We start from the raw sequence: 26,621 nt of genomic DNA, 5'->3' as shown, positions 1-26,621 counted from the left end.
TTGAGAAACTGAGATGAATTTTAACAAATAAAATTTTCGTGACACTGCTGCAAAATGAAGTAATAGCTTAAATAACATCTGTGTAATTACATGAAGTAGTATAAAAGACCTCAGAATATAATTTATTATGTATCAATGTATGAAGGACTGATAGTGTCAAAATTGGCAATAAATAGAGACATACAGTAAATTAAAAATGGCTTGATAAACTCACTAATGCAAAATATCCCGTCCAAAAATAAAAACTTTCCCAACTTATTTGATTATTCAGTGTGACATAAATTTAAATCTGTGTATCATTTTTAGCACTATTGAATTTACATTAAAATTTAAAGCACTGAAGGACCCACTCAGTTAATATTCACAATTCATTAACAACAAAGGCAGGACAAAAAAATGGCACCAAAGGCCAAAAAGATTACTGACCAAAAGGAACACACAGGCTTAAACTCATTTACCAAGAAAAGATCTTTATGATGTTCAAAATTCATTGAAAAACATTCTGATGACTAAGGAGACCGAAGCATCATGTTTTTAAAAGATTTTTATCTTGATATATCTGGCATAAAAAAACCTACCACAATATTTCAGGAAAACAACATTATACCTACAGTTGAATTTGGATTTGGTAGAAAAATGGCATGTCAATGTTTAGTGGCTGTATCCTGACGGAGTCCAGTTATTACTTTCTGAACTTAACCCAAAAAGCATTATTTTTCAGCAGGTCGATGATCCAAAGAACCACCAACTCCAACTCTGACTTTGGACATTCATGCTGAAAAACCCTCCAATGTAGTTTTATTTAAATCAGTGCCAAAAGAGTGAAACATATTTTCCCCACAGCAATGTAAAAAAACCCCCACAACTATTGATTACTGTTTTACACATTAAACAAAGTTAGTTTGGATGTATTTTTCAATTAATCAATTAAATCATTAACCCCAACCATATTTTTGTCTAATATTAAAATGTATTTTATAGCCTGAAACATTTAAATGAAAGAAAAAAAAAAGACATTTTTGCAGTGGGCAGTTTTTTCTTTATGGAACTGAATATCAGAGCGATAAAATATGTGCTAAACACCCCGTAAATCTTTTTTTAGTTGTTTTATTTATTTATTTATTTATTTATTTATTTTTTACCTTTAATTGAACGTTACTTGAGCTATCACTAATTATAAAAGAAGCGCACCTTGTTCTAACTTCCTTTTAAATGACACATTTCCTATCAAATTGCAGAGCGTGGAACAGCCTACGCCAGCGAATCAACCAATGGGATGAAGGAACGTGCAGTTGACTGGGCGGGATCAAGCATGGTAGGTTGCGCTCCTGAACATGATTGACGTTTGGTTATGTGTTTTTCCCATAAACAGCGTCACCAGCAGATAATCTAACTAAATACTGATAAGTTCCTTTCTCGATGAAAGCCAATCTTATCATACAAAAGAATATATTTTTTACCGAGGCACATCTGGAGCCTTGAACACGGAGGTGGGGAAAAAGGAGGGCGGACTGGTTGTTTGAGTCTTGCCTCCGTGGCTGCTGGCCACTCCCTAGCGGAGGCCGGTGGGTCGCTAAACAGTGAAGTGGCGGGAGGAGTCACCCGTTGAGGAGGAGATGAACCCCCATATCATGCTCGCACACACTGGCTGAAGCCGCACTGGGAGTGGAACATTGTCCTGTGGTGGGAGGGCTTTTATCACTATGAGAGGGTTGTCAATGAAGCAGCACATGTGCCCATGTAAACATAACAGAGGGTGGAGTGAATCCCCAGTCCAAGATGGACCCACCCCGGTATGTCTGAAGTCACCCAGAGGCATTACAGGCATATAATAGAATGGTTATAAATACAAATACCCTGACTATTTTGAAACTGCAGAAGAATTTCTAACACTGTAACAATTCAGAATGTAGTCTAATAAAGTATACATTAATCAGTGCAAGGGAAGTTTATGCAATACCATAATTTGTACATAGGCTACCCCAGTTTAAAGTGATGCACAAAAGAGGACATATTGTAACATCTAATTATTTACATGAAATAATATGAAATACACAGTATTTTATACTTTCACATCACACTTCTTGAGCATAACTGAAGTGGAAAAAAGTCATAATGATTTTTGAAAATTTTGCTTACAAATAGAAAGGGTTAGGGTTAGGTTCTTATTTCTCTGATACCACCAAATAAAATGCAACCAAAAGCCTGTAGAAGTCACTTTAAACAGAGTCAGTTTGGGTGGGACTTAATCTTAGTGTAAATACCACTTTTCTTTGAAGGCCTCATGGGTTTAGTGAACAAATATCAATGAATACACTTGGGAGGTCAAGGATAAAGTAGTGGATATTTAATGGAAAGATAAGTCGTAAAATAATATCTAAAGATTTAACAATTTTGAGTTTAATTTATTGTTGACCTCTGACCTTGTGTTTTTCAGATTTTTTTCCACATCAAGATAAAAAAAACCATTCTGGCCCTTCTACTCACTGAAAATTTATTCACTGATTTATATGTTCATGTGACACAGGAATTTAAAGTTGTGTGTGATGAGCAAGACATTTTCTAATACTGTACACCAAAACTGTTTACATTCTTTTTACCCCACTACTATTTCAGTAGTAGGCACAAACGATTTGCCCATATACTGTAGTTTTGCTGTAATCCATAACACAGTAAGTCTCAGTTTCTAGGTGTGCCACAAGTTTTGTACAATCTTTGTCTGGATATTAGTTATGAATCTCAATCACTGCTGCAGAGTAAAAAGTCTTAGACTCTCCAACACCCTATGTTCAAGCTGTCCTTTTATGTTTGGGGAAAAAATAATAAAAAATAAAAATGTTTTCTTGAAGTATGTTTAAGTAAAGGCCTAGACAAGCATATGTTTAAAATACATGTTGGTAACACCTTCTAGTTCAAGAAAAATGTAAATATACATAGACCAACTGCAGCTAACAGCTTTAACAACGAGTTATTTTGGTGTTACCCTGAAAATTGTATACAAATGTTTTGTTATCCAGGTCAACAAAATGTGGCTCTCGTTGCACATGCGCAACTGAACTAGAGCATGGTGGGGGTCAGGAAGAAACTCGAGATGTGCAGTCTCATCCATGAATGCTTACAGGGGGATTTTCAGTCAAAATATTACGGCTTCTTTGGGGTATTCTGTCTAGACGTGGAGTCAGAAGTTCAAGCAGATCAAAGCTTGTGACCAAAATCACTCAGAAAGTAGGCAGAGGAAGCCACTAGCAGGCTGTGGCTGAAATGCAAACAACACTGGAGCAACCCACATAGCAGAGACTATAAGAACAGAGTGCAACATGGGAATGTCAGAGGAGTGCCAGCAAGCTCTCTGAGAACCCGACATGACCCAATTAGGCACAGAGGAACCAAACCACAAGCATTCATCAAGTGGATTTATGACATGAGCCATCAATTATTTGGAAGGAAGAAAGGTCTTGTAGATAATAATTATGAATTTAAAGTGTTATGGTGCAAAGAAGGGCTGCACAGTGGCGCAGTTGGTAGCACTGTTGCCTTGCAGCAAGAAGGTCCTGGGTTCGATTCCCGGCCGGGGTCTTTCTGCATGGAGTTTGCGTGTTCTCCCTGTGCATGCGTGGGTTCTCTCCGGGTACTCCGGCTTCCTCCCACAGTCCAAAAACATGACTGTCAGGTCAATTGGTTTCTCTAAATTCTCCCTAGGTGTGAGTGTGTGTGTGAATGGTTGTTTGTCCTGTATGTCTCTGTGTTGCCCTGCGACAGACTGGCGACCTGTCCAGGGTGTACCCCGCCTCTCGCCCGGAACGTAGCTGGAGATAGGCACCAGCAACCCTCCCGACCCCATTAGGGACAAGGGTGAACAGAAAATGGATGGATGGATGGATGGTGCAAAGACTAATAAAAATACACATAAAAAATGTTTGACATATGATTAACGCATGGTGTAAGCTTTGTTAGAATAAAAACATCTTCAGTTAAGTTGAATGACTTTTTATTAATAGTTAAAAAAAGTACTCAAGTAAGTGTCATTACCAGATAAATTCAAACACAAGAAATACATTTACAGATTATTTTCTTTCACAGCAAAGGCTTTTAAAACCAATACTCACAGTCGGTAATATATTGTATTGCAATGTTACACAAATGCCTGCTGTATATTCACTTGACCTCTAAATGGCACTTTAGGCTTAACAGATACAAATATTAGAATCGAAATACTTGTGTACAAACAAGAAGTCTAACTTTGACTTAAACTGTAAAAGTGTGTCTGATGCATTTTTGGTTAAAATATGCTTGTACTTCACTCACTGAAGTTCTAGAGCAGCGATACTTCAAAAATAATACCAAAATAGTTAGAAGTTAAAAGTATGGTGTAGTTAAAAACTCCTGTATAGGTCAATATGTTTCAGAAACAGAAACTCCAGTTAAGGTTTAGCTCAAACCAGACTGTAGAGGCCAAGAAACGTCCTTTCAAAATCATTATTTTTGTATGCGAGAAAAAACAAAACAAAAAAACGTTGCACTTTCGGGAAGGTGATACCAAAGTTATTCATTGTGGTCTTACTCATATCAAAAGTAGAACTATATAACTTTAACCGCAGTCATTTGTTTAAATCTGGCATAATGCTCTTCGTACTTACGGAGAGAATGCTTAATACATTACTGTAATGTGGAAAACCCCAAATAAAAATAAAATAATGCCACACAGTTACTTTGCGGAAACTAAGCTTTACATTTTCGTAAAGCGGGCAATAAAAAAACAAAAACCACACAAAACATCGTGTTGTACTAACAGCGTTACCCCTGACATTTCCAGCAGCCTGTCAGGGTGAGCGCTTGTTTCATGCAGGATGTGCCGCAGCTGCGTCCCACGCCACGCTGATAACTTCAGTCTGTCAGATGAGATGCAAACTCACTTCCTCAGACGCGCCACGGCCAAGCAATGATCCAACCTGTCCGGGCTGAGCAGGGGACAGGCTTCGCTGGAAATCAGCTCAAACCCCGGCTATTTATCTCTGGGCCCATCTCTGATAGAGGCAGGCGCGCTGAGCGGAGGCTATTCTAACAGACCGCTTAAAGCCTGCGGACGAAGGCGCTCATACTGTCTGCCTCAGTGAGTCCGCCGGTCCAACAGGAAACCAAAGAAAGTGCGCCGCTTACAGAACTGAAACTTGCAGCGTGCATGAAGGTAAAAACTCTCGTCTCTTTTGAAAGTTTATTCGTTGCTTAGTGTAGAAAAGTAAATGCATTTTGAAGATGTCTCTACTTTTACGTTTGATCTGCACACTTGACATTCTAGAAAGCACCTTCCGAAAGTCGTTTATATCTATTTATATCAAGGTAAATCTTTTAAGTTCTTTTATTAAAGTTTGTCATATACCTCGGTGAAATTCTCTATGGTCGTGCTGATTTTATCATTAATGGTTCCCATGCTTGCACTAGTCTGCACTGCAGTATAACCACACAGTAAGTCAAATCATTTTCTGTACAATGTTGCCTGGACTGGTATAATTTTGTTTTCAGGCACATTCCTCTGTTTATTATGGTTTAATTTGAATTGTCTTAAGTTTGGAAGAGACTAATCAGTACAATTTTGGGAAGAAGTATACTTATGATAACATGATATTATAGTCTCTTCATGGGAATATTTTTATTTCAACGTGTGCATATTTTGTATAAGGTTTGTCCTGATCTGCAATATTGTTGTTATTTTACTCATTTGCATTTGGGAACTTAAGACATAAAGTGTTATTTTGCCAGAGCTATCTGTCTCCATTCTTACTAGACTCCAGGTTTTAACTTCTCACCATTTTCCAGTTCTTCTGGCCAGATTTTCCAACTCACAACAGTTTTTAGATGACTCCACTGACCGGAACAGCAGGAAATTGGCAAAAGAACAAATGTACATTGTGTGTCAGAGAAGCCACAGTAACATAATCTGCTCTAAATATCACTTACTAATGTTCTCCCAGACTTGTAAAAGTGAGCTCAAAAAGTACCACAATTACAGAATCTAATTGCTCTCATTTAAAACTGAAAAGCAAGACATTTGCTGATACTTTTGGAAACACAATAAAACTTATTGACTGTTACAGTTACAAAAAGTAATTTTGTTTGTGTCTTAATAGTAAGACACAAGCAAACATAGAATAAACAATATTAGGTACTTTCTGCACAGAGTGAAAATGCTTTTTTGTCATCCTCATCATATTAGAGAAAGAATAATGAGCTGATATTTGCTGGCAATTAATTAGGCTATCAGCTCAGGCAGCTGGCCTGCAGTCAACTGTAGTTTTAAAGCAGAATTATCTTAATAAGATTTATACACTGTGATCCTTTTGTTCAATTGTTGTGTTTCTCACTACAGATTATATTTCCCAGCTGCCAAATGTGTCTATCTTGTCCATCTCTTGTGAAGCAACAGTTAGTGGATGGTCAACAGTGACTTAGTGCCAAGAAAACTCCAGTTCTTTCTCTGGTGTATTGATGAAATGTCTTCAAACTGGGACAGTATTACGCAAAAATTTAGCAGTTTTGTAACCATAACTTGAAACTTTGGATTACTTTGATACTGGTAACTGGCCCATGCCTGTCAGCTCTGGAAAAGTCATAACTACTCACTCATTCCAGGATCACCCGGCAACTGATTCAACCATTACACCATTACTAGCATTTTTTTCAGCTCTTATGTTCTCATGTTCTTTTCTTCCCCCAAACACAGCTGTTGCATGGACTTTTCTGAGCACAGAACATGTCTCTTTATTTCTGAGATTCTCTTTTGCTTGAAACTTGATTGACATTATTTACCCTTTCCACTGCCAAATATAATGTAAAATTTAGCTTCTAGGTGCAGAGTTGGACAGTTTCTAATAATAAAGTTTGTCTTAGTTGCTACTGAATCTTTGTTGTCAAAAATTTTCATGCAGCTGTGACTTCATGCCTTGAAGTCATCCCGACTTCATTATGCTCTTTAGATGGTGAAAGTCAAATTTTTGGTAAATTTGATGTGTAAAATTCTTTTTGAATCTATAATTTTTTTCTGAGTTAGTGCAATGAGATGAGCCACAATCAGTCCATACTTGGAAATACTAAACATATGGTGGATTCTTGTTTTATGCACAATTTTATCATTCTGAGCAGATCTTAGCAGTTAAGAGGAACTGTATCTGAAAAACCCCCCAACAGTTTTGCATGTATTTGATCTGCACTGGTGTATAAAACCAATATCCTTTTTTTCCCCTTGACTATAAAGATTCAAACAAATGAACATGTCACACGTTAAAGCATGTTTTGACAATCTTCTTAGCTTTTCTGGGAATGTGTTTGCTCATTTAAAAAAATTAAAGCAATAGATTTTTAAATAGCTGTTGAAAATAGTCTTAAAATATCATCAACTTCATAAATCAAACAACAATAAAAATCTTGAATTACTTTTAATTTCTTTTGTTTCAGAGCTTTGAACCCATCATGCTCTGTAGCCATATATGAATTGAAGTGATGGATAGGTCATCGTCCACCGTTAGGCGGCGAGCCTGGATCAACAGCAGCCGACAATGGCCGACAGTGGAGGAGATGGAGGGTCCGCTGTGTAACCTTGCAGCCTCGGCCTCCATAGCAGATGACGATGATGTCTTTTCTGATGGTGAGAGCAAACACAACTCTAAGTACTTTCTTCATTGTATTTTATGTTATCGGTTTTTAACTTTTCTAGACAGAAAAACAAATTAGTTCACTGTGATCAGAGCTGTCAAAGAGTAACATGTTTACTTAATAAGAGTACTCATATGTGTCATTTTTATAGCCAGCTTCAATGGAAAGATTGAGAACTGGCTCCTTGGTTGTGGGTGAGTTAACCTGTTTTTTCTTTCTTTCTTTTTTTTTATGAGTTCATAACTGCTGACTTTCACATTTTCCAGCTAGTAAGATGTATATCAATGGAAAGTATAGCAAACAACAGAGTGCAGAGAGAGTGGAAACTCTCTCTGATGTCAGGTGGTGCAGCAAGGTGATGCTGTGAGGTTGCCACAGAAGTCTTTTTCTGCTGCAGTAGCCTGAGGTGCTGCATTCTTATAGTTCCACTGGAAAAAGAGAAAAAGAAAAATAAGCTTTCAATCAGCCACAAACTGAAATCGCTGAGGTGACCTTCTCTTGAGTTTGATTTTTTTCCCCTTTATAGCTGTTTCACCAGGGGTGTCATGATTTAAAAGATGTAAAAGTTCACAGTACAAAAATAACTCATGAGTAAAACTTTAACTCTCTGACGTATCTGAAATTACCTTGAGGTATTGGAAATAACAATTTCTTCTTCTTTTTTTTATAAAACAGACTGTAGAAAGAAGAAACAATACTTTATGGTTTAATGTCAGTCACTGAGAGAAAAGCACTTATGAAATGCAGAAACACCCAGGAAGACAGTAAATCACCATCTAAATGGAATTTTACTCTCCTGCTGAGAGCATTTAGAGGAATGGCTGGTTCCTGAATGTATTCTCAGAAGTGAAAATGAAAATGAGTAGATTTGCTAGGTGTTAACCTGAATGTTAATATTTCTCTACAAGAGGAAGTTGCAAGACTTCAGCAGACTGCTGATTAGGAAGAGTGGAACAAACTTTCACTGTAAAGTTGCCTACTGTCCTTTTTCATATGTAACCAGAGATGCAAACACAGCACCATGTTTGATAGACGCATGCAAATGACTCGATTGTGTTTGTGCGCCTGTGTTTAAAACTAACGTATCTTGCAGATCTGATGTCCGCTTGGAGAACAGCAGCCAGCTAAGTTTCGGTGAGACACACACCTTACCATGAACACCTTACCATTAGGCTGCTTGAGAAAATGTTGAAAAAAGAGCAGAATCAATTGAAATGCATGACATTCAGTACAACACCTCATATTTCTTATTTGCATGTGGGGATTTTATCCAAAAACACCTTTCGCCTCCACAATTAAAAATGCTGTTTAATGAAATCAAAGCATTTTACCACCAAAAAGAAAAGAAAAAGAGCCTTTTACTGCGTCCAGAAACACATGATATCACACCCATTCACCCACGCATTCGTCGTTGTTGCCAGAAAAAGTAATATCCAGAAAAAGTTTGGTTTGACGTCTTCTGATTTTCCTTATTCAGCATATTGAGGGGATTGCATCTCAAACCAGGTTATTTAGGGTTTTCTGTGTCATGCTTATTGCGATAAGCTAAAATCTGTTTCAACTAATGAAGTTGAAATAAATAAATAAATGCAAAAACTTTAAATATGTAAGTTTAAAAATCTTAATTTATCGTCTGCATAATTTGGACAGTGTCTAATTTACAACATAAATGTGTAACATTTCCATATCTGATTGCTTTTTAAGAGTCTGCACTGCAAGCCAACACCTTTTGTGATGACCTGAGCCTTGGAGCTGATGGTATGATCAGACATGAACTCAAACACGCTAACACTCACGCCACAAAATGGTTTCTATGTCCTCAAAAGGCAATATTCATGACCATCTCCATTTAATTTGATTATCTGAAATATGGCTTCACTAAATTTGCACACACAGACAGGGAAGTAATGAGTTGGCAAAAGTTTTAAATAAGCAAATCGGGTATTGTTTGGTTATGGTTATTTTTAAACTCCGCTCATCGATCAGTAGTCAGAACTTTTCACATGTAAAAAAGAAAAGCTTATCTCAAGTATTTTTTACCTCCTTATCTTGTTGGAATATTGCATGTCGTTGCAATCTAGGTATTATGCAATGGTAATTTCAGAGAGGTAATTTAACATTTACGCCAAACTAGAACTAAACCGCAAAGATAAGCAGTGAAGTTGCTACATTTTTGTAGATCAGAAAAATAAAAAACAGTTGCAGTTCTCAACTGGATGGAAAACAACCCAGAAAACTAATGGTTGAAGTTATACGAGCAACATTTAAATCTTAAAATAAAATAGTAAATTAGATGTTTTCTCTTCAGATTCATTCTGTTAAATTCATATTACAGATGCTAAATTGCAAATTCCTTTATTCTCACACTAAAGTAGTTCTTATTGTCAACAGCAATAATTAATGCTTAATATTCTTTTCCTCAGCTTCAGTTATAAACTTTGGAGGAACTACAACTAACTATCGGTAAGTAGAAACTGTCCACTGGTTCAACTGTTTTCTACATATCTCGCATAACTAATGTAGTTATTTTTTTTATTTTTGCAAAATAATTAAAGTCCTGGTTAAAATACATGTTTCACACATTCACACCCCGAAGATATTTCTTTGCTGTAGCTTAACTGGAAGTTTGTGTAAATTTTCTGGAAATGTTGTACCAAAACTATTTGAATTTCTGAATTTGCAAAAAAGTTCTCGAGAAACTTTGCTGAACTATTTTTTGGTTTATTAATTTTTCTTTATTGTTCTTTGTTCTCCTTATTGCCTGTCCAGAAATCGTTCCATCACGAAACAGCTCAGCAGGGTCAGCAACAGGTTTGTTGTTTACTTGCTTCTCAAACTCAAAATCTACCTTTTTTTGGCATTGCTCCCCCTGGAAAGGAGTGAATGAGTTCAATTGTTTGTGTTTGTATCTGATCACTTTAAACAGTTTTAGGTATCGTAACATTTCACATGTTTTTTTTCTTTTCTTTTTTTTAGTACTCCTCTTCAGAAACTATGCCCGTCGTCACTGAACCTGGGCCACAGCATGGCCTCCAGCTGCCTTTCCTCTTCCACTTGGAAAACAGTGTCAAGGTGAGGTTTGGAAATTGGTTTAATCCAGACATTTTATGTAGTAACCATTTTAATACAGCTAAGGTTTTTGCTAAAGAAGCAGACTGTTCAATGGCAGCTGTATCTTATCTGTATCACACCTTTTATTTGTATCTCACACCTCTTATTTGTGGAGCTTATTCTGTCACACTTTTTCCTGCCACTAAACTTTTACAGTCAAAGTTAATTTTATTTCTTTAAACAAAACAGTTTAAGTAGAAAGTCACCAGTAACTTAAACAGAAAGTTATACAGCACAACAAAACAATGAGAGATGTTCAGATAACATAAATGACAAAAATAATATAGTCAATATAGTAGCGCTCAACTATAGCTTAAAGTCTGAGAACAGAATTTTTTTTAAACAGCTTTGCATAGTGAATTGGAAAATGATCAAGTCAGCACTTCTCCCTCTGATTGTGAGGGTCAGAACATCACTTTTTGTGGTTCTATATAGTTTTATAATTTTCTGAGAGCCATAAATGCACACATCTGTGTGTCAAGCATAAATGAGCTTCTCTTTTAAAATACATTTATTTCTGAAATAAATAGTTTGATGTGAAATTATTGAGCTGCACCTAATTGTATGTCTTCTTTCAGTGTGTCAGAGGTTCTGCAGATGTGTTCAGAGGATGCAGAGGAGACTCTGTACGAACTGGGTTTTGGCTGTGAAGAACCGCAGGTTACCGTTCGCATCCCTCCTCGATTTTTCACCTTCCCCTCTCAGGCTCAAGGCATCAACTTCCGCCTCTTCCTGGATGCCCAGATCCGGCGAATAAGAGAGGAGGACCCCAGCCTTTCACTTGCCAGTATGGATTTGTTACATCTCTCTATCTATATGTCAGTGGAATGATATTGCATTGCTAGAAGTGTGAAGAAGTGAAGTGGTTTGCATCTGTTTATTTGCATTTTATTCTTCTTATAGGTCGTTTCAGACAAGTGCAAGTGCTTACAGCCATGGCCAATGCTTTCTATTCCCTCTACTCTCACGTGTCCCGCACTCCTCTCCAGAAGCTGGCCACACCAGAGTTCAGCTTCTCCTCTCCTGTGGAGAGGATTGAACGGTTTAGGACCAGTATTCGCAGCGAGCCTCGCTCTCCTGTGGAGAGGCTGAAGGACACTGTGAACAAAATGTGCCTCTACACCGGCTCTCCTCGTGGGTCGGACTCCACCTCTCCACAGCCCTCACCCAGAAAGAGATCCAGCCTTCCAGACGTGGTGGATATAATGCTGAAATTCAAGACTGGGAGTGCCAAGAAGCTGGATTTGGGGGAACATGACAGGTGTGGATCTTGTGAGGATTTTAGGTTGCTATCAAATGGTGGAGATATAGAGCAAGTGAAGCAGACTTTACAGGACACAAACATTTATCAGACGGGGAATAAAATCTGCAAGGAGGAGGTGCCTGACAACGAAGAGTCAGATAATGCTGATAATGTCAGACAAGAATATTGTGAAAGAACATCTCTGACGTCATCGTTGTCAAGAGAAACTGTGATAGAAACAGAAACTCTGCTAGCCACAAATCAGTCAGAGCTGGACTCATGTTTGACACAAAGGGACACAAGGACAACTGAACTGACTCCTGCTGCCAGAGTTTCATATGATCTAATCTGCCCTCCAATAGTGGAGCGTGTACATCAGGCTTCTTTCTGTTGTCAAAACCAAAACCGCTTCCTTCATATCTCTGGGACAGAAAGTAGAAACAGACTAAACTCTCACACACCTACAGTGCAAACCCCTACCTTTGAGCCTAATGAAGACTTACACCCTGGATCTTCTAGAAAGACCCTACAGGTGGATGGACCTGGATCACCTCTGGTTCTTGAGCCTAGAGACAGCTACGCTCACTGCTGCATCACAGTGACTGGCTTGGAAGACGAGGACGTGTCCTCAACCGCCATGAACTCCTGCCATGTTTCACCTGCCTTATCCAAGCGGACTCCTGCAGAACTGTTTAATGAGGGAGAGGGACAGTACCTGAACCCGTTAACCCATCCTGGACTGGGCAAATTCTCCAGCAATCGTCAGCAGGTCAACTCATTCGAGCTGGAGGAGGTACTGAAACTTTTATTGGTTTGAAAAGCTAGCATATAATTTGACAATGAATCTAAACTGCACTTAGGAAGTTTAAATCAGTCTTAACTCATTGGGTGAGACAAATTAATTACACAATCATCAGTCAATCAATGACTAAGTAAACTATAATTACTATTAGGGCTAAAAGATTGTTGTCATGACAAATGGAAATTTCCTCCTGAACTTGATGCTTATATTTAGTTTTGGTCACTGGTTTGTGTTTCATTGCTGTTTTGTGAGGAGCTATTTTAAACTACTTCGTTGTTGTTGTACAACATTCTTTTGCATCATTTTCTTTTGAAGTAATTTTGGTTTATTTGCAATTCAGGCATGGGACATGAAGGGCCATAGGAGCAAAACATAACAAAAAAATTTAAAATGTAATGTGCTTGTAGGAAAACTATCAAAAAACTGTATGGGAACTAACTGAAGAAGATACTTAATAATTAAGAACTAATGTGAACTTAATCAAAATAGTTGTGAAAAAAAACCTGTGGATCAATTCAACACTTTGTCCCTTCCTACTTCCATTTTTGTGCTCATAATAATTTTCTCCATTACTCTTATTCTATTTTACTCTGATAAACGTCTTCAGCTCAGTAAACGATGACATATCAACTAATTTCTTTGCAATAAGTATTTTCATTAATTATTTGAGAAAAAAAATGATGCCAAACTTTTCTAAAATACAGTATGACAGATTGTGACACTTGATCAAACCAGTTACTTTGAGCAACCACCTGCTGGCAGAAAGCATTTAAAAGAGTCACATAGCATTTAAATCTAAAAAAAAATACTTCAAATCCCTAGCTGCTGCAGTGAGCACATGATGTCCAGAGGGACATGGCTCCAAAGATAGAAAGGTACAGAATAGCAAAGGGTGAAATACCATCAACCCATAACAAGTGACCCTGCATCTATTTATTAGCATAGTCACCCCTCATGGAAACCACAGTTTTACTGAAAATGTTAGTGATTTAAAATCTACATTTTAAGCAATTTAGTAATGTTTTGTTTCAGAGAAAACATTCATTGTAATTTGTAGTTGGACAAAACAAAATAATTTATGTTTTTGCATTTATTTGTATTTTCTATTTTGGAACTATTGGTTTCTGTAGTTGCTCTCATTTTTTCCCTTGGTAAAACAAAGTGTACCTTGGTTAAATATTTTTAATTTGCTCTCCTCTTAGGTGCATAGTGCAGGAGAGGAAGATTTTGGACAACCAGAAGCGAGTACCGTCACTTCGTCACTCTCCAGAAAACATTCATGCAAAGGTGACAAATGCTCATATTTATTTGTGTGACTTTTTGCATAAAAACTTTATATGAACCAAAGTTTCTTTGTTCACACTGAGGGGGATTATTTTTTGGTCCACAAACAATCCTTCTCCTCATACAGCAGGGTGTATATACGTATATACACCCTGCTGTATGAGGAGAAGGATGTTATCAGCTCACACATGTGCTAAATGAGTTTGCATGTTTTATTTCTATGCTTGTTCTTTCTCAGTGATAGAAAGTATCACTTCATTTATGACTCACTTTAGGGTGTCATACAGTCATTAGCAGCGGTCAGCTAATGGATTCTGACAACTTGTGTAAAAGCAGATGTGTGATTGGAAAAGTATTCTCATCCCTTAAACTTTTTTGTCATATTGCAACTACAAACTTCAACTTAGGTTAGGGTAATTTTATGTTTTAGGGAAATAAAAACTGCATAATTGTAAAGTGGAAAGAAACTAATCCAGGGCTGTAGGATGATACCCCTCAATAACATTCTGCATAACCAATTTACTTCAGGGTTCACTTGACTAAAAGTCTGCAATCAGATTTATTCTGATTTTAATCTCAGAATAAATCCAGTTGTTCTAAGTAGAGTCAACTATTAATTAAGGACAGCACTAATCCAGCCTTTACAGAACTGAGTCAAGAAAGAAAGGCCAAAACAAATCCTGCAATTTACCAGAAGCTAGGGATCACAATTAACATAAAGGTCAGTTCTTTGGTCAGATGCAACTAAAATGCTATTTGAGGTGGAAAACTACTGTACATCACCCCGAACATGCCACTAACAACGAAACAGTGTTGGCAATATCATGCTGAGGGGAAAAGATAACTTGGTCAGAGTTGATAGGAAGATGAATGGAGCTAAATAGAGAGCAATACTGCAAAATATTAGAGACTGGGTTGCAGATTCATCTTTGGTAGGACAGCAACACTCAATAAACAGCCAGTACTATCATGAAAAGTGGTCAAATAACGGGTCAGAACGGCACAGTCAAAGTCTAAAGATCAAATCAGTGGCAGGTTTTAATAACTGATGCTCATAAACTGTCTCCATCTATTCCAGCTAAGCTTCAGCTAATTTGCAGGGAAATATAAAAAACTTCCATCTCTACAGTTTGTGGAAAGACTTGCAGCTGTACTTGCTGAAAAAAGTGTTGCCTCAGGGTGCTGAATATGAATACATGCAACACTAATAAATGACAAACAGTTGTCATTTTCTTTTTACTTCCCACTACCAATACACGTTCAAGGGGAGTAAATACTTTTTCAAGGTACTGAGCATGATGAGTGACACATGCATATTCAGGTCAATGAGCAGGTGTCTTCAAGGAGAAAACAATGTCTTTTCTGTGCCAAATTCAGGTTAGACTGCAGCTGCTAAACAGTCTGCAGTTCGCAGAAGTTGGAGAAGAGCTGAATGTTTTTTGTTTTTTTCCTGCTTGTGTAGGTGAAGTGGTGCGGGGCGACAGCGTGCAGTCCGACAGCAGTGGCTACGCAGATGAAGAAGTCAGCCCCTCATTAGACAGACACAGCAGGTGACGGAGAGAAAAAGGAAGGACTAAAATGTACCACAAGATCTGGAAACCTTTTCCATTTGGAAAGCCGATCTCCACATTGACTTTGCTTGAACTCTTAAAATGTGAATGTTTCAGAGGGTACAGACAAAGAAAATGTGCAAAGCATGATTATATGAAACTGAACTGTGTAAACAAGCAAAGACTTGGACAGTGAAGTGTAATGGAATGGTACTTTAATTAGGGTAAAATCAACTTCAATTCTTACAAAAAAATGTTTTATCGAAAAAAAAAGAAACATCGACGTCCAATAGAGATCATATTTCATTTCATATTTGTAATGTATAAAAGTGCCAGCAAAGAGAGATGGTGAGTTTCAACTGAAGTTGAATAAAACCAGCTCCTAACTTCCTCCTTTAATGATCAAAAAACAGTTTGCATATCTCTCTTTTCTGAGAAGGGTTACAACCCACAAAAATGTGTCACATGCATTTAGTAGGCAAGTACATGAAACAGCAGATAGCTAAAACCATTTGTCAATACATACTGCAGAAAAGGGAGGGATTTCTTAGTAGTGGAGAAAGCTTTCACACAGAGACACAACAGTTTCTGATAATCACAATTCAAGTCAAAGTTCAAGAAACCAAAACAGAACACAAGTCAATGATGGTCATTAAATGCACAATGTTTTAGAGGTAACGTTATAATTTGTGGTAGCTTTATGTGCTGGGTCTTTGAGAAAGAGTGGATATATTTTGTTATAATTACAGCAGCTCTCACCTGACACACCCCTGTAAAAATGACACCCTAATAAATTGTCGTAAAAAGCTTTCTGTACAACTTTGACTTTCTTTTAGACCTACTCCTGACCAATACCTTCAAACAATGATTGTTTGATTCCTTTGGAACCTGTAGCATTGGCTGAAAGTTAGTAATAAGTAAATTAAAAAATTTATTTTTGGGGCATAGAACTTTATTAAAGGATTATTATAATTGATGAAACACTGAATCAAAAGGTGCTTTAAATGGGTATTAGGTTAGGTATTTACATTTTCCTCTAATGTTTTGCTTGAATTGTAGCTAAAATAATTTATAATTTTTTTATTTTCTTTTTTACATAAAAACCTGGTCTTTTAACAGGGATGTATTCACAGTTGAGAGCCATTGTATAATAAGTCTTTAATTCAGGAGTAAATGCACTTCAGAACAGCTGTGGACACACAAAGCTTCGAATTTACAGACTATTAACAGAGATACTTCTGAAACTTGTCAAGAAAATCAGATTTATTTGCAGCTGGTAAGAAGGTGTAAAAAGCCTTAAAGTAAATTCACCTTTAAACTGGAGATTTGTTTCGCCTCCATTACCATCCTCCTCTACCAGCATAAACCTGCTAATTATAACTGGCTGTAAATATAGCCAGGTCTAGGTTTTCTTGTCATTCTCGTATTTATAGAGATCAAAAAGGATTTGTCCATCTTTAACGCATGTGCTATTGCTTTTTCATTTTGAAGAGTGGCTTACAGAAATGTCACATTTTACACCCCAGAAAAAAAAAGATATCATGGATTACTAAACATTTATATAAACTGTTTAGTAATCCATTAGTATTAATCTTTGTACAAAATAACAATATAAAGATTATTTCATATTTATAGTAATGTTGCTGCAAATGATTTCTTAGCCAAATATTCTTTTCCACTCACTGATTAAAATAACATGAAGGTTGGATTTTAAAAAAAGTTCCTAGATATGCCAATGCAGTGTTGACTACGTTTTAAGGCTTTTAACACAGCTTCACCAATAGTGCCAATAAATGTGTAGGGTGTTGCACAATTTTCAATCTTAAACATGTAGAAAATGACAGCGACAAACAGTCACTTCAGTCTTATATTTTTAAGACTCGTGGAAGCTCATTTTTAAGGGATAGCAGCTAACATAATTCAATTTCTCGACAGAGTGGAAATTTCTTTCACACATCCATTCACATGAATTTCATTCTGGGACTAATAAATAGTTAACTCTATATCTTGCTAGTCAAATTACCTACATTTTTTAAATATTTTGCTGCAAATCATTGCCTACTCTGATACAGCAACATTTAAAGTTTCTGAGATATATGTATTTATTGGTCATATTTAGGAAAATATATTGGATTACATGAAGTCAAAAGTTTAAAAAAGGGGGAAAAGTTTTTCTTATGACAAAATTGTACATAATGTGTTTATAAATTTTAGACCGCAATATCAATAGTGGCACCCATCAATCAATAGAAAATAAAAACAATGACTCCATGTGTAAATTTCAGGGCAGAAAAAGTCTCTCATTGTCCAATTTGAGGTTTCCTTGTTTTTGTTTTCTAAATATGTCACAAAAATATCTCCTTTGTCCAAAGAGGAGATGTTTGATGGCATATTGTGTACTGGTGAGTTCGAGTCTGTGGCTAGGAAACGGAGAAGGTGTGTCATTTCCCTCCTGCCATGATTTTCAGGTACTGCAGTGCGTTGTGAGCCGCGTTGGCTCGAGCAGCGTCTATGTTCTGAGCGAAGCCATGGCACACTGTGATTGGCTGCGTGGACAGTTCTACCAAACACTGACAGAGGCCGCTGAGGCTGCGCTCCTCTGGAAACAGAAACACAGGACAGTCGATCAAAAGTCAATCATTTGAATTTCTCTCTTAGACCGCAACCCACTTCCTCCATTATTATTATTATTATTATAGTCACAGTTCTGATGACAGACGTTCTCATTATTACGGCTTCTTTTCTGTTATGCCTAACTGTTATTTTCCATTAGACAGTCTGAGTGCACACAGAACTAGGTCAAAACCTTCGTCCCACTGTTGCATCAGATATGGGTGTTTGCATAATATCACTTGAAATAGAAAGTATTTTGCATTGATTTTCATAGTTTTCAGTCAAAGCAATCAGGATAGCTACAGTAAAGAGAACAAACTTTTAAAAGGTAAATAGAAACCTAATGTGTTTTATGGGTTCTGCAGGAAACAAATCTAAAAGCCTTTGGAGTCATAATATAATACAACTCATTATCCACCTGTTCAATTTTCACCCTAAATTATTATTATTTTCTTGTAATATTCTTTGCACATCTGGAGACTGATACTTTTGCCCTTTTTTTGTGGCAAGACGTCAGAATTGTTGTTCCTTGTTTTGCAACAAATTCTAAACTGGATTTTGGTTTGACCTTTGACCAGGCCAATCTAAATCTACATTTCGGGTCGTTATCACAATGGGAGGTAAACCACCCTGCCAGTCTTAAGTATTTTGCACCCTTTGAATGGTTTTCTTCCAGGACATCTGTTAATATTAAACTTCCTAACAACTCCGAGCAGCTTCCTCCACACTATGATGTTGCAACTAATATGGAATTTCACAATGGAAGCTGTGTTTTAGCTTTCCTAACACACATTTTCCCCTACCTATCATTATAGGTGGACAGAAAGTCTTTGTAAGTTTGCAGTTGTGCAAGACTCTTTCCATTTTTAGATGATGAATTGAACAGGATGTTGTTTTATATCCCGAGTCTGCATTAAACCTATCTAGAACTTAATCCCTAATCTGTTTTAGCCATCTTCATGTTGCTGTTTGTTCTCAAATAAGCTCCTAAGGACTTCACAGAACAGCTCTATTTATCCTTAGATGAAATTAAAGATACAACTTTCCTTCCATATCACAGCTACTTGTTGTATGTTTCCCACTTAAACGTTAAATAAAACACATTCAGGTGGTTGTAATGTGACAAAATGCTCCCCCAAAATTTGAGATGTGACAAATTTTTGCAACAAATTAGTCATAACTCAGGTTCATTAGAAGCTCAGCTGAAGCATATATATGATTGCGTCCAGACTGCAGCAAACTGAAGTGGTACTGGAGCTCTGACTGAGAGTTCATGAGCTCACCTAGATCAAGGTAGCTGACGTCGAAGCGCTGCTCTGTAGAAAGGTCGCTCAGCAGGGAGCAGAAGTTGGAGTCAGAAGGCATGCCCAGAGGGTGGCTGCGGAGCTGCAGAATCTTCTCTCCAGCAGAGTTGCGCAGGGAGTCCCACGTGCAGCTGTAGCCTTTACTTTTACCCGACTCTGCCCTGCTCCCCATGTGCTTTAATTACAGGAGAAATAGATTCAACATCAGTTAGCAGACATTAAATTTCCTGACCAAAATACTAATTATGCTTATTATAGTTTAGCATTTTCTACCTCAACAGCCATCTTTTCCTACACTGATGTTTTATCACTTTTTCTGATCTTTATTCATTTTCGTAACTCCTGTTTGATTCTTACAATATTAAATGTGTCCTCCTCTGTTTCTGCTTCATTGCTACTCCTCAGATCCACCGGCACGTTGTGTATCCGAGAAAGCATCTTGGCGGCAGCATTTCTCTTGGCGAGTTTCTTAGATGTGCCGCTTCCTGAGCAGGAAAAAACATATTAGCCGTTGTCATCCAGTGGGACATAAAATCAAAAAGAAAACACATTTCTGAGACAGAAGCAAACACATGAAGTATGTATTCTATAAGTCAAACATTTTTAAATGTACCGATTTCTACAAATCTCTCGACTCTGCAAGTCATAGTGAACTCCTTGCGATGAGCTGGACCGGACTCCTGAGTGACTGTGTACTCTGGCAAACGCCATCCTTTCTGCACCACCAACTCCTGACAGAAATTAACACCAAAGAAAAAAGTACACAAAATATAAACAAAAAAATGCATTGCAATAAAGTAAAAAGTAAATCTAGTTTAGTTATAAATTTCAAAAGTTAAACTGGTGTATTATATAGATTCATTACACACACTGTCTTTTTTTTAAATAGACAGATCATTACATCAAACCAAAACAACCAGGATACTTAATACTAAAATCTTGTGGTCATGTTGTAACTTAACCAATCACAGGGAGCACTGCTGACTGTTGCCCAGCAAACAATAATAGAGTCCCTTCACAAGATCCTTGCTGTTCAAAGAGTACTATATGAAAGTATATGACTAGAAAGTTAAGCAGAGGAAAATTAGTGTGATAGAAAAACCTGGATTTTACAACAAGGTTTTATTGCAAATGTTGTTTCTGTCCATTGTCTGCTCTTTACCATTTCTTCACATTCTAAAACATTTTAATACTGTATTAAACAAGTTTCACCAAAATATTACTCGTATAAAGATCCTGAATGCCTGGCATTTAAATACTTAACTAACATTTACTGTAGTTCAAGCAGTTCTTTTCCAAATGCATTTTGTGTGCAGTGATAAGTCAGTAACAATACATTTATATATATTGTGAAGCCCAGTTATGCAGTGCAATTTAAATTGTTTTTATCTCCATTCGCTCAACTTTCCATAATTTTGTTTAGATATCACACTCTGGTTGAGCAACTTCTTTGACCTATTGTGACATTTTGCCTGCCAACTGTCAATTCATATGTGTTTCAAGTATTGTGTGGATCAAAACATGACACTTTTTTAATGCATAGATATGATGTAATATGTTAATTTTGGGTTTTATTAGGTGCAAACCATAATAATCAAATTTAATCATTATGTGTATAAAATCTATATAAGTTACTGATGTAGATCAACTTTATAGTCATATTGTTATTTATTGCGATACAACTGTATATTAACAAATCTAGATAAGTAAATAAAATGCAGTAGACAAAGATTTTTTACCTGCAGGGCTCCTACAGGGTTACATTCAGACTGCTGGGAACTGTTTGAAGTCTTCATCTCTGACTGAGAACTACACAAAACAGAAGGAAACACTCAAACCACTATCTTGAATTTGCTAAACGCTAAGCTGTCACTTGGGAAAATATTTACGCTAAATTAACATTTGTCCGCATAAATTACTCAGAAGTCTGACCTATCTCCATCCACAGACACATCAACTTCAATAAAACCGTCTTCTCCAAGAGCGACTCCAACTGGGCCTCCGAGGCCTCCCTTGAGCATCTTCAGAGCAGCCTCGGCTGCTTTGTGCTTAGCTGCTTTCTTGCTGGGCCCTTGGCCGGTGCAGCTGATCTCACCAACAGAAACGCGGAATGTGAAGTTGGGCTGATGGGCCTGTCCCTCGGCCTTCAGCAGGTCGTACACTGGGGTTTTGCCTATCCGCGTTCCATACTCCTGCAGCAGACTGATGGGCGTCTTTCCGGGATTCACAGCCAGCATTTGCTCAATACTACATACAACAAAAACAAAGAAAAAAAACACATTTACCCAGCATGATGTGGAGAGTAATGGAAGCATTTTTGGTTTGATTTTTTTGTACATAAAAGTCTAAATTACCATCTCGTAAAGTTGCAAATTGATTCCAGCAACAGTCAAGATGAAAAAAAGCTGGTTTTTGAATGTTTCTAAAAGAAGTCAACATGTTGTGCACACATTAAAAATAATAGCACAGTAAAATGATCAAGAAACCAAAGTTTAATTTCATTATATGCTGCCTTTTACAAGCATTTGTCTGTTTACATGGAATTAAAAGTAAATCTAAGTTAATTGTAAATTAAACCAGCATTCCCTGCACAAATATTCACTCTTCACACTGAGATCAACAGGCAGATGCAGTATCATGAAACAATCATTTAAGACATAATACTGTAGAATAACAAAAAAAGGTCATGCTGTTGCTTCTTGACACAGTTTTGGAACATAATTAGGAAGGAAATGAAGTATTGTTTTACTGAGCTTTCAAAATGGATGCTTATCAAAGAAACTATGGTGCTGAAGACATTGAGCTGTGGGCAGTTTAAAAGGTTTATGGTGATTTAGAGAAAGAAAAACATTCCCAGAATGGTAATAACAATAGAAGGACATGTTTGAAAAGTAAGAGAAATAAGCTCATCACAATAAGAACAAATCTGTAAAAATAGCTGAAATTGATCACTGCACAGTACTACAAAAGAACAAGGCACACGTGTGTCTTTAAACATACAAGTTTCATATTACTGTTAAAGAAATACTAATCACTTTGCTAATGTTTCCTTTTTGTGCTCACCTGCTTATGTGAGTAAGTATGAATGCACACATAGGTGTGTATTTGAGCAGAAGCATATTTTTTTTTTTGTACAAGGAGGGGAGATTTTTTTTTTTCAATTAATATCTTAGTGATCTAAGTTGACCAGGATTTCCAGGAACTTCTAATTGCTATCAATCACCCTACTATCAATAAGATACTTGCCACTAAATGAGGACTTATATTCATCTTGTCAACAGTGAGAAGAATCAGTAAGACAGGTTACAGTTTGAGAAGTCCAGCAAAAATCTTGGGGTCACCATTTTATACACCTTAGCAGCTTTACAAATTAAATGGCTGAGTAATATAATATCTAGTAAAGGAAATGTGGCCATTTTCAATTATTAACCATTTTATTTATTTATGATTTTAAAATGGAGAAAAAAGAACTTCTGCAGAGTTTTATATTTATTCTACAAGATGTTGACTTGTGGAAAATTATAAAAAAGAAATCATGTTTCCAACTTGATGACAAGAAAAATAGGTTTAGATAAATATTACTGCTACTTTTAATGTCAATGCATTTATTCTATGAAAAAGCTAAAACTAGCCTATATTGTCATATATATTTAAAAATAACAGTTGGCTCTTTTATAATTTTTAGCCAATTTATTGAGGAGGCGTAGCGGAAAGTTCAAAGAGCTAGTAGAAGTTTCCAGAGATGCAGGCTGTACACTCCTTTTCAAAAGAATGAAATTAAAGGGGGCGAAATAGAAATGCATGACACATCTTTATGATTTTTTTTCTTTCTACTTCATAATAAAGTGCTACTTTGTGTCTATCACATAAAACATGGATGTTTACTTATCCAAGATACCGCCTGTTAAGTAAGTTAACTCGTGATGAAATAAACTGAACAGTTTAGAAAAAAAAAAAAGACATGAAATCAAAATATTCTGAAGATCCTATAATACCGTGATGTCGTTTATCTGTGAGCCTGGATACTCAACTCTCCCTGCGGTTCTGATCAGCCTCACCTGGAGCTCCCGGAGTTTCTCTTCCAGCTCTCCGGTTCTGTCTCGTCGTTCATTACCTATACCGTGCAGACGGAACCGATCGGTTTCGGATGGCAAATCCCCCCCACCAGAACATACACGAGCTTTCATTAGACTGTATTTTTTATTGCCCCCAAGCAGATGATGAGGCTACAACATGATGGAAGGAGGGAAAGGAGAAAGAGAGAACCCCATCTGCTGCTGCGACAAGCTTCGGCCAGCAAAGATGACGTAGTTCGTGACGCCTTGTGAAAATCGACTCCCGATTGACCCAAAAGCGTTCGAAGTTGAGCTTTTATTCCAACCTTCCCACCAGATGGTAGGTAACATATCTACATACTTTGAACAAACAACAAAAACAAAAACAGTTTAACAAATGTGAAACATATTATGTATGAATTTAAAGTGCAGCCTATATAACAGAAACCATCTGAGGTGAGTAGTAACTAGTTACATTTACTCAGTTACATTTTGATGTAACTGAGTAAAAAGAAAGTTTTCTTTCTTTTTAAAGAAAAGCGTAGCTAACGTTTTCATACTGTTTTCTAATGAGAGAGCTGATGAGAAACCTCTGTTAGAGGGAAAGTGCATTAAAGATCAGGGGATTTTGTAAGTCAGGATCAGAGCTGGAGCTGCTGTTCTTGTGTTTCACAGCTCAGCTTCACAATGTTGGTATTTAACTATAAAGATGCTACGAGCCCCAACATGCTGAAAATATGCTCTTTTTGAATGTGAAGGATTCAGATATGTATTTTCTATTACACTTTTGGATAATTTCTCTTTTATCCTTGGCTTTAGCCTGAGTACCAGGACGTCTCAGAACTCACTTGACTTCTCCCAGTTTGACCAGCAGACTGAAGCCCTGCCTGTGGCCAGTGTTCCCAGTATAGATAGATAGAAACTATATTCATTCCCTTGGGATTTACCCTCAGGGAAATTGTAGTATAATAAAAATAAATAAATGTGTTTTATTGCACACTTTTATTCTTTCACTTTTTGTGTACTCTAAAGAGAAATATCTCAATCTGAAGTGTTAGTTTATTAAGAGAGCTTATGTAATGAAATAAAAATAATTTACTCTGTTAGAATATTTTCACCCTTTGTCTATGCTGTCCATAGCAGAGTTTACTTGTTGTGTAAAATGTTTTTCTGCAAAAAAGTAAAAAAATAAAATGTGTAGCTAATGTTTTACAATGACACAATCAAAGTTTATTGTCTTTACAATAAAATGTCAAAAAATAAAAGGAAATTTTTTTTTCTTCATATTTTGAAACGTTAAATGTACATTATATTACGGAATTATGTAAATATGTCCTTGTAAAAGTGTGTGTCTGTTCATCGATGTTAATATAAAAAATATTTATCAGAATAATTTCTTTCAAATAAAAACATTGTGCTCTTTAATCAGAAATCCCCCAAAACAATTAAATAATCACATCAAAAGTTAGAAAAGCTGTCTTTAGTGCTTTCTTTGATTACCAAATGTATTAGTGTGTGTGAGAGAATGTGTCAATGACAGGTATTAACTTAAAATACTTTGTAGAACGGCACTTTATGAAGTTCGGCCCATTTACTTGTATTAGCTTACTGGCAAATAACCCACATTCAATATGGTGGGAGCTGTATCGCAGCAATGGGCCGACCCGTTCCATGAGGCGTCTGCGTATTCAAGTCTATGGTTTACCCTACCAACCACGACTAACTTAACTGAATGAATAATACATTTGTTTTAACCAAAAATGCACCAGACACAAACACACTCCTGCAGTTTATGTTAAAGTTAGGCTTGCTGTTTTTAAACAAGCCTTATTGTTTTAATGTTATTGTCTGTCTGCTCAGCAGATATTGTCACTGAGAGTTTATATGCTGCTCTAACATGTTGGTTCCTCAATGTATAGTTAAAAATAATGTAGAAAAGTATTTCTTCTGCCTGAATTTGATATTTTTATAAACACATTATTTATTTGCATTGTAAGGCTTTAAATTTATGTTTTGATCAAAAAGATACTTAGTACTTCAGAACATTTTAATTGAGTAATATATGTTGAAGTAATGCTACTTGAGTAAATTTTTTGTCTATTCCCATATCTAGTAAGTATTTTATAACCAGTGTTCCCATCAAAAAATTAAAGCAGTATTACATACATTTGTGAGGAATATTTGTCACCACATTTACCAGATATTTATACAGTAAAGCTTCTCTATATCTTCATTCTTTTAAAATGTAACATATTTGGCCTATTTCTTGTCTAAAAAGACTTGCTTTGTACAAATTAAGCTAACTTAAAACAAAACATAGGCACAATTTATGCATATCTTTTGACTTAATTACAGTAATTGGAATTTATTTTTCTATTTTGTTTGTTATTTTTTATTTCTGTGTATTCTATTCTACTATTTTCTGTTCTAATTCGGTCAGATACAGACAATAGATGGATAAACAGATGAATGGATATGGATTATGCTTCTCTCAAGCCCTGATTCAGGACATTTCTTGTTTTTGTTATTCCTAAAATCACTGTTTCCTATGTATCTTAAACCCTCACTCTTTTTTTTGTCATTTCTTAACACAATTTCCTCAACATGCTCTCATAATCAGGTAGAACGATTAAAAGAAACCAGAGAGAAAAAGCAGAGAAATGCCCATGTGGATTTGAGGTTAGATGTTTGCATGCAACCGTGATGGTACTATTTATTTTTATTTTTGTAATTTATTTGAATCATACATTCTCTAAATGGACTGACTCTACAACAAACACTGTCACTTAATTTTGTAATTAAGACTTGCTGTGGCAAAAATCACGATTTTTCCAGAAACTGTAGCCTGTTAGCCTGACTCATTATTCCAAAGTCATTTTGATGTGTTTACCACACTCATCTCTTCCAGTAATTGTGGAGAGCATTATGAATAGACCTACAGCGAAGCTAATTTATTAAATAGTCTGTTTAAATATTTAAACTCCACTATGCAGAATTTGGCAAGATATCTGT

The 26,621-nt window shown here is 36.5% G+C and overlaps 2 protein-coding genes and 1 long non-coding RNA gene across 3 annotated transcripts; 2 read left to right on the top strand and 1 right to left on the bottom strand.

Annotated features, from left to right (window-relative positions):
* Nucleotides 1-4,064: 4,064 nt before the first annotated feature.
* Nucleotides 4,065-15,966, top strand: tespa1 (thymocyte expressed, positive selection associated 1). Its single transcript, XM_028001852.1, has 12 exons — nt 4,065-5,185; nt 7,450-7,639; nt 7,799-7,841; nt 8,741-8,781; nt 9,352-9,405; nt 10,071-10,110; nt 10,417-10,458; nt 10,624-10,719; nt 11,337-11,545; nt 11,662-12,794; nt 14,006-14,090; nt 15,550-15,966. The coding sequence occupies exons 2-12, from the start codon at nt 7,495-7,497 to the stop codon at nt 15,639-15,641; spliced, it is 1,980 nt and encodes a 659-aa protein (XP_027857653.1). The 5' UTR covers nt 4,065-5,185; nt 7,450-7,494; the 3' UTR covers nt 15,642-15,966.
* Nucleotides 15,836-23,850, bottom strand: tarbp2 (TAR (HIV) RNA binding protein 2). Its single transcript, XM_028001856.1, has 7 exons — nt 23,613-23,850; nt 21,487-21,801; nt 21,294-21,363; nt 20,168-20,285; nt 19,912-20,039; nt 19,534-19,729; nt 15,836-18,236 (listed from the first exon to the last, which is right to left on the bottom strand). The coding sequence occupies exons 1-7, from the start codon at nt 23,663-23,665 to the stop codon at nt 18,079-18,081; spliced, it is 1,038 nt and encodes a 345-aa protein (XP_027857657.1). The 5' UTR covers nt 23,666-23,850; the 3' UTR covers nt 15,836-18,078.
* Nucleotides 23,851-23,867: 17 nt separating this feature from the next.
* On the top strand, nt 23,868-24,804 carry LOC114134959 (uncharacterized). Its single transcript, XR_003593496.1, has 2 exons — nt 23,868-23,949; nt 24,429-24,804. It is a non-coding gene; the product is annotated as an uncharacterized LOC114134959 (long non-coding RNA).
* The last annotated feature ends 1,817 nt before the right edge of the window (nt 24,805-26,621 follow it).

The sequence above is a fragment of the Xiphophorus couchianus genome, chromosome 20, assembly GCF_001444195.1.
Source record: "Xiphophorus couchianus chromosome 20, X_couchianus-1.0, whole genome shotgun sequence".
NCBI lineage: Eukaryota > Metazoa > Chordata > Actinopteri > Cyprinodontiformes > Poeciliidae > Xiphophorus > Xiphophorus couchianus.
The sequence above is the reverse complement of the archived record's forward strand: the minus strand, read 5'-3'. Positions and strand labels throughout refer to the sequence as shown.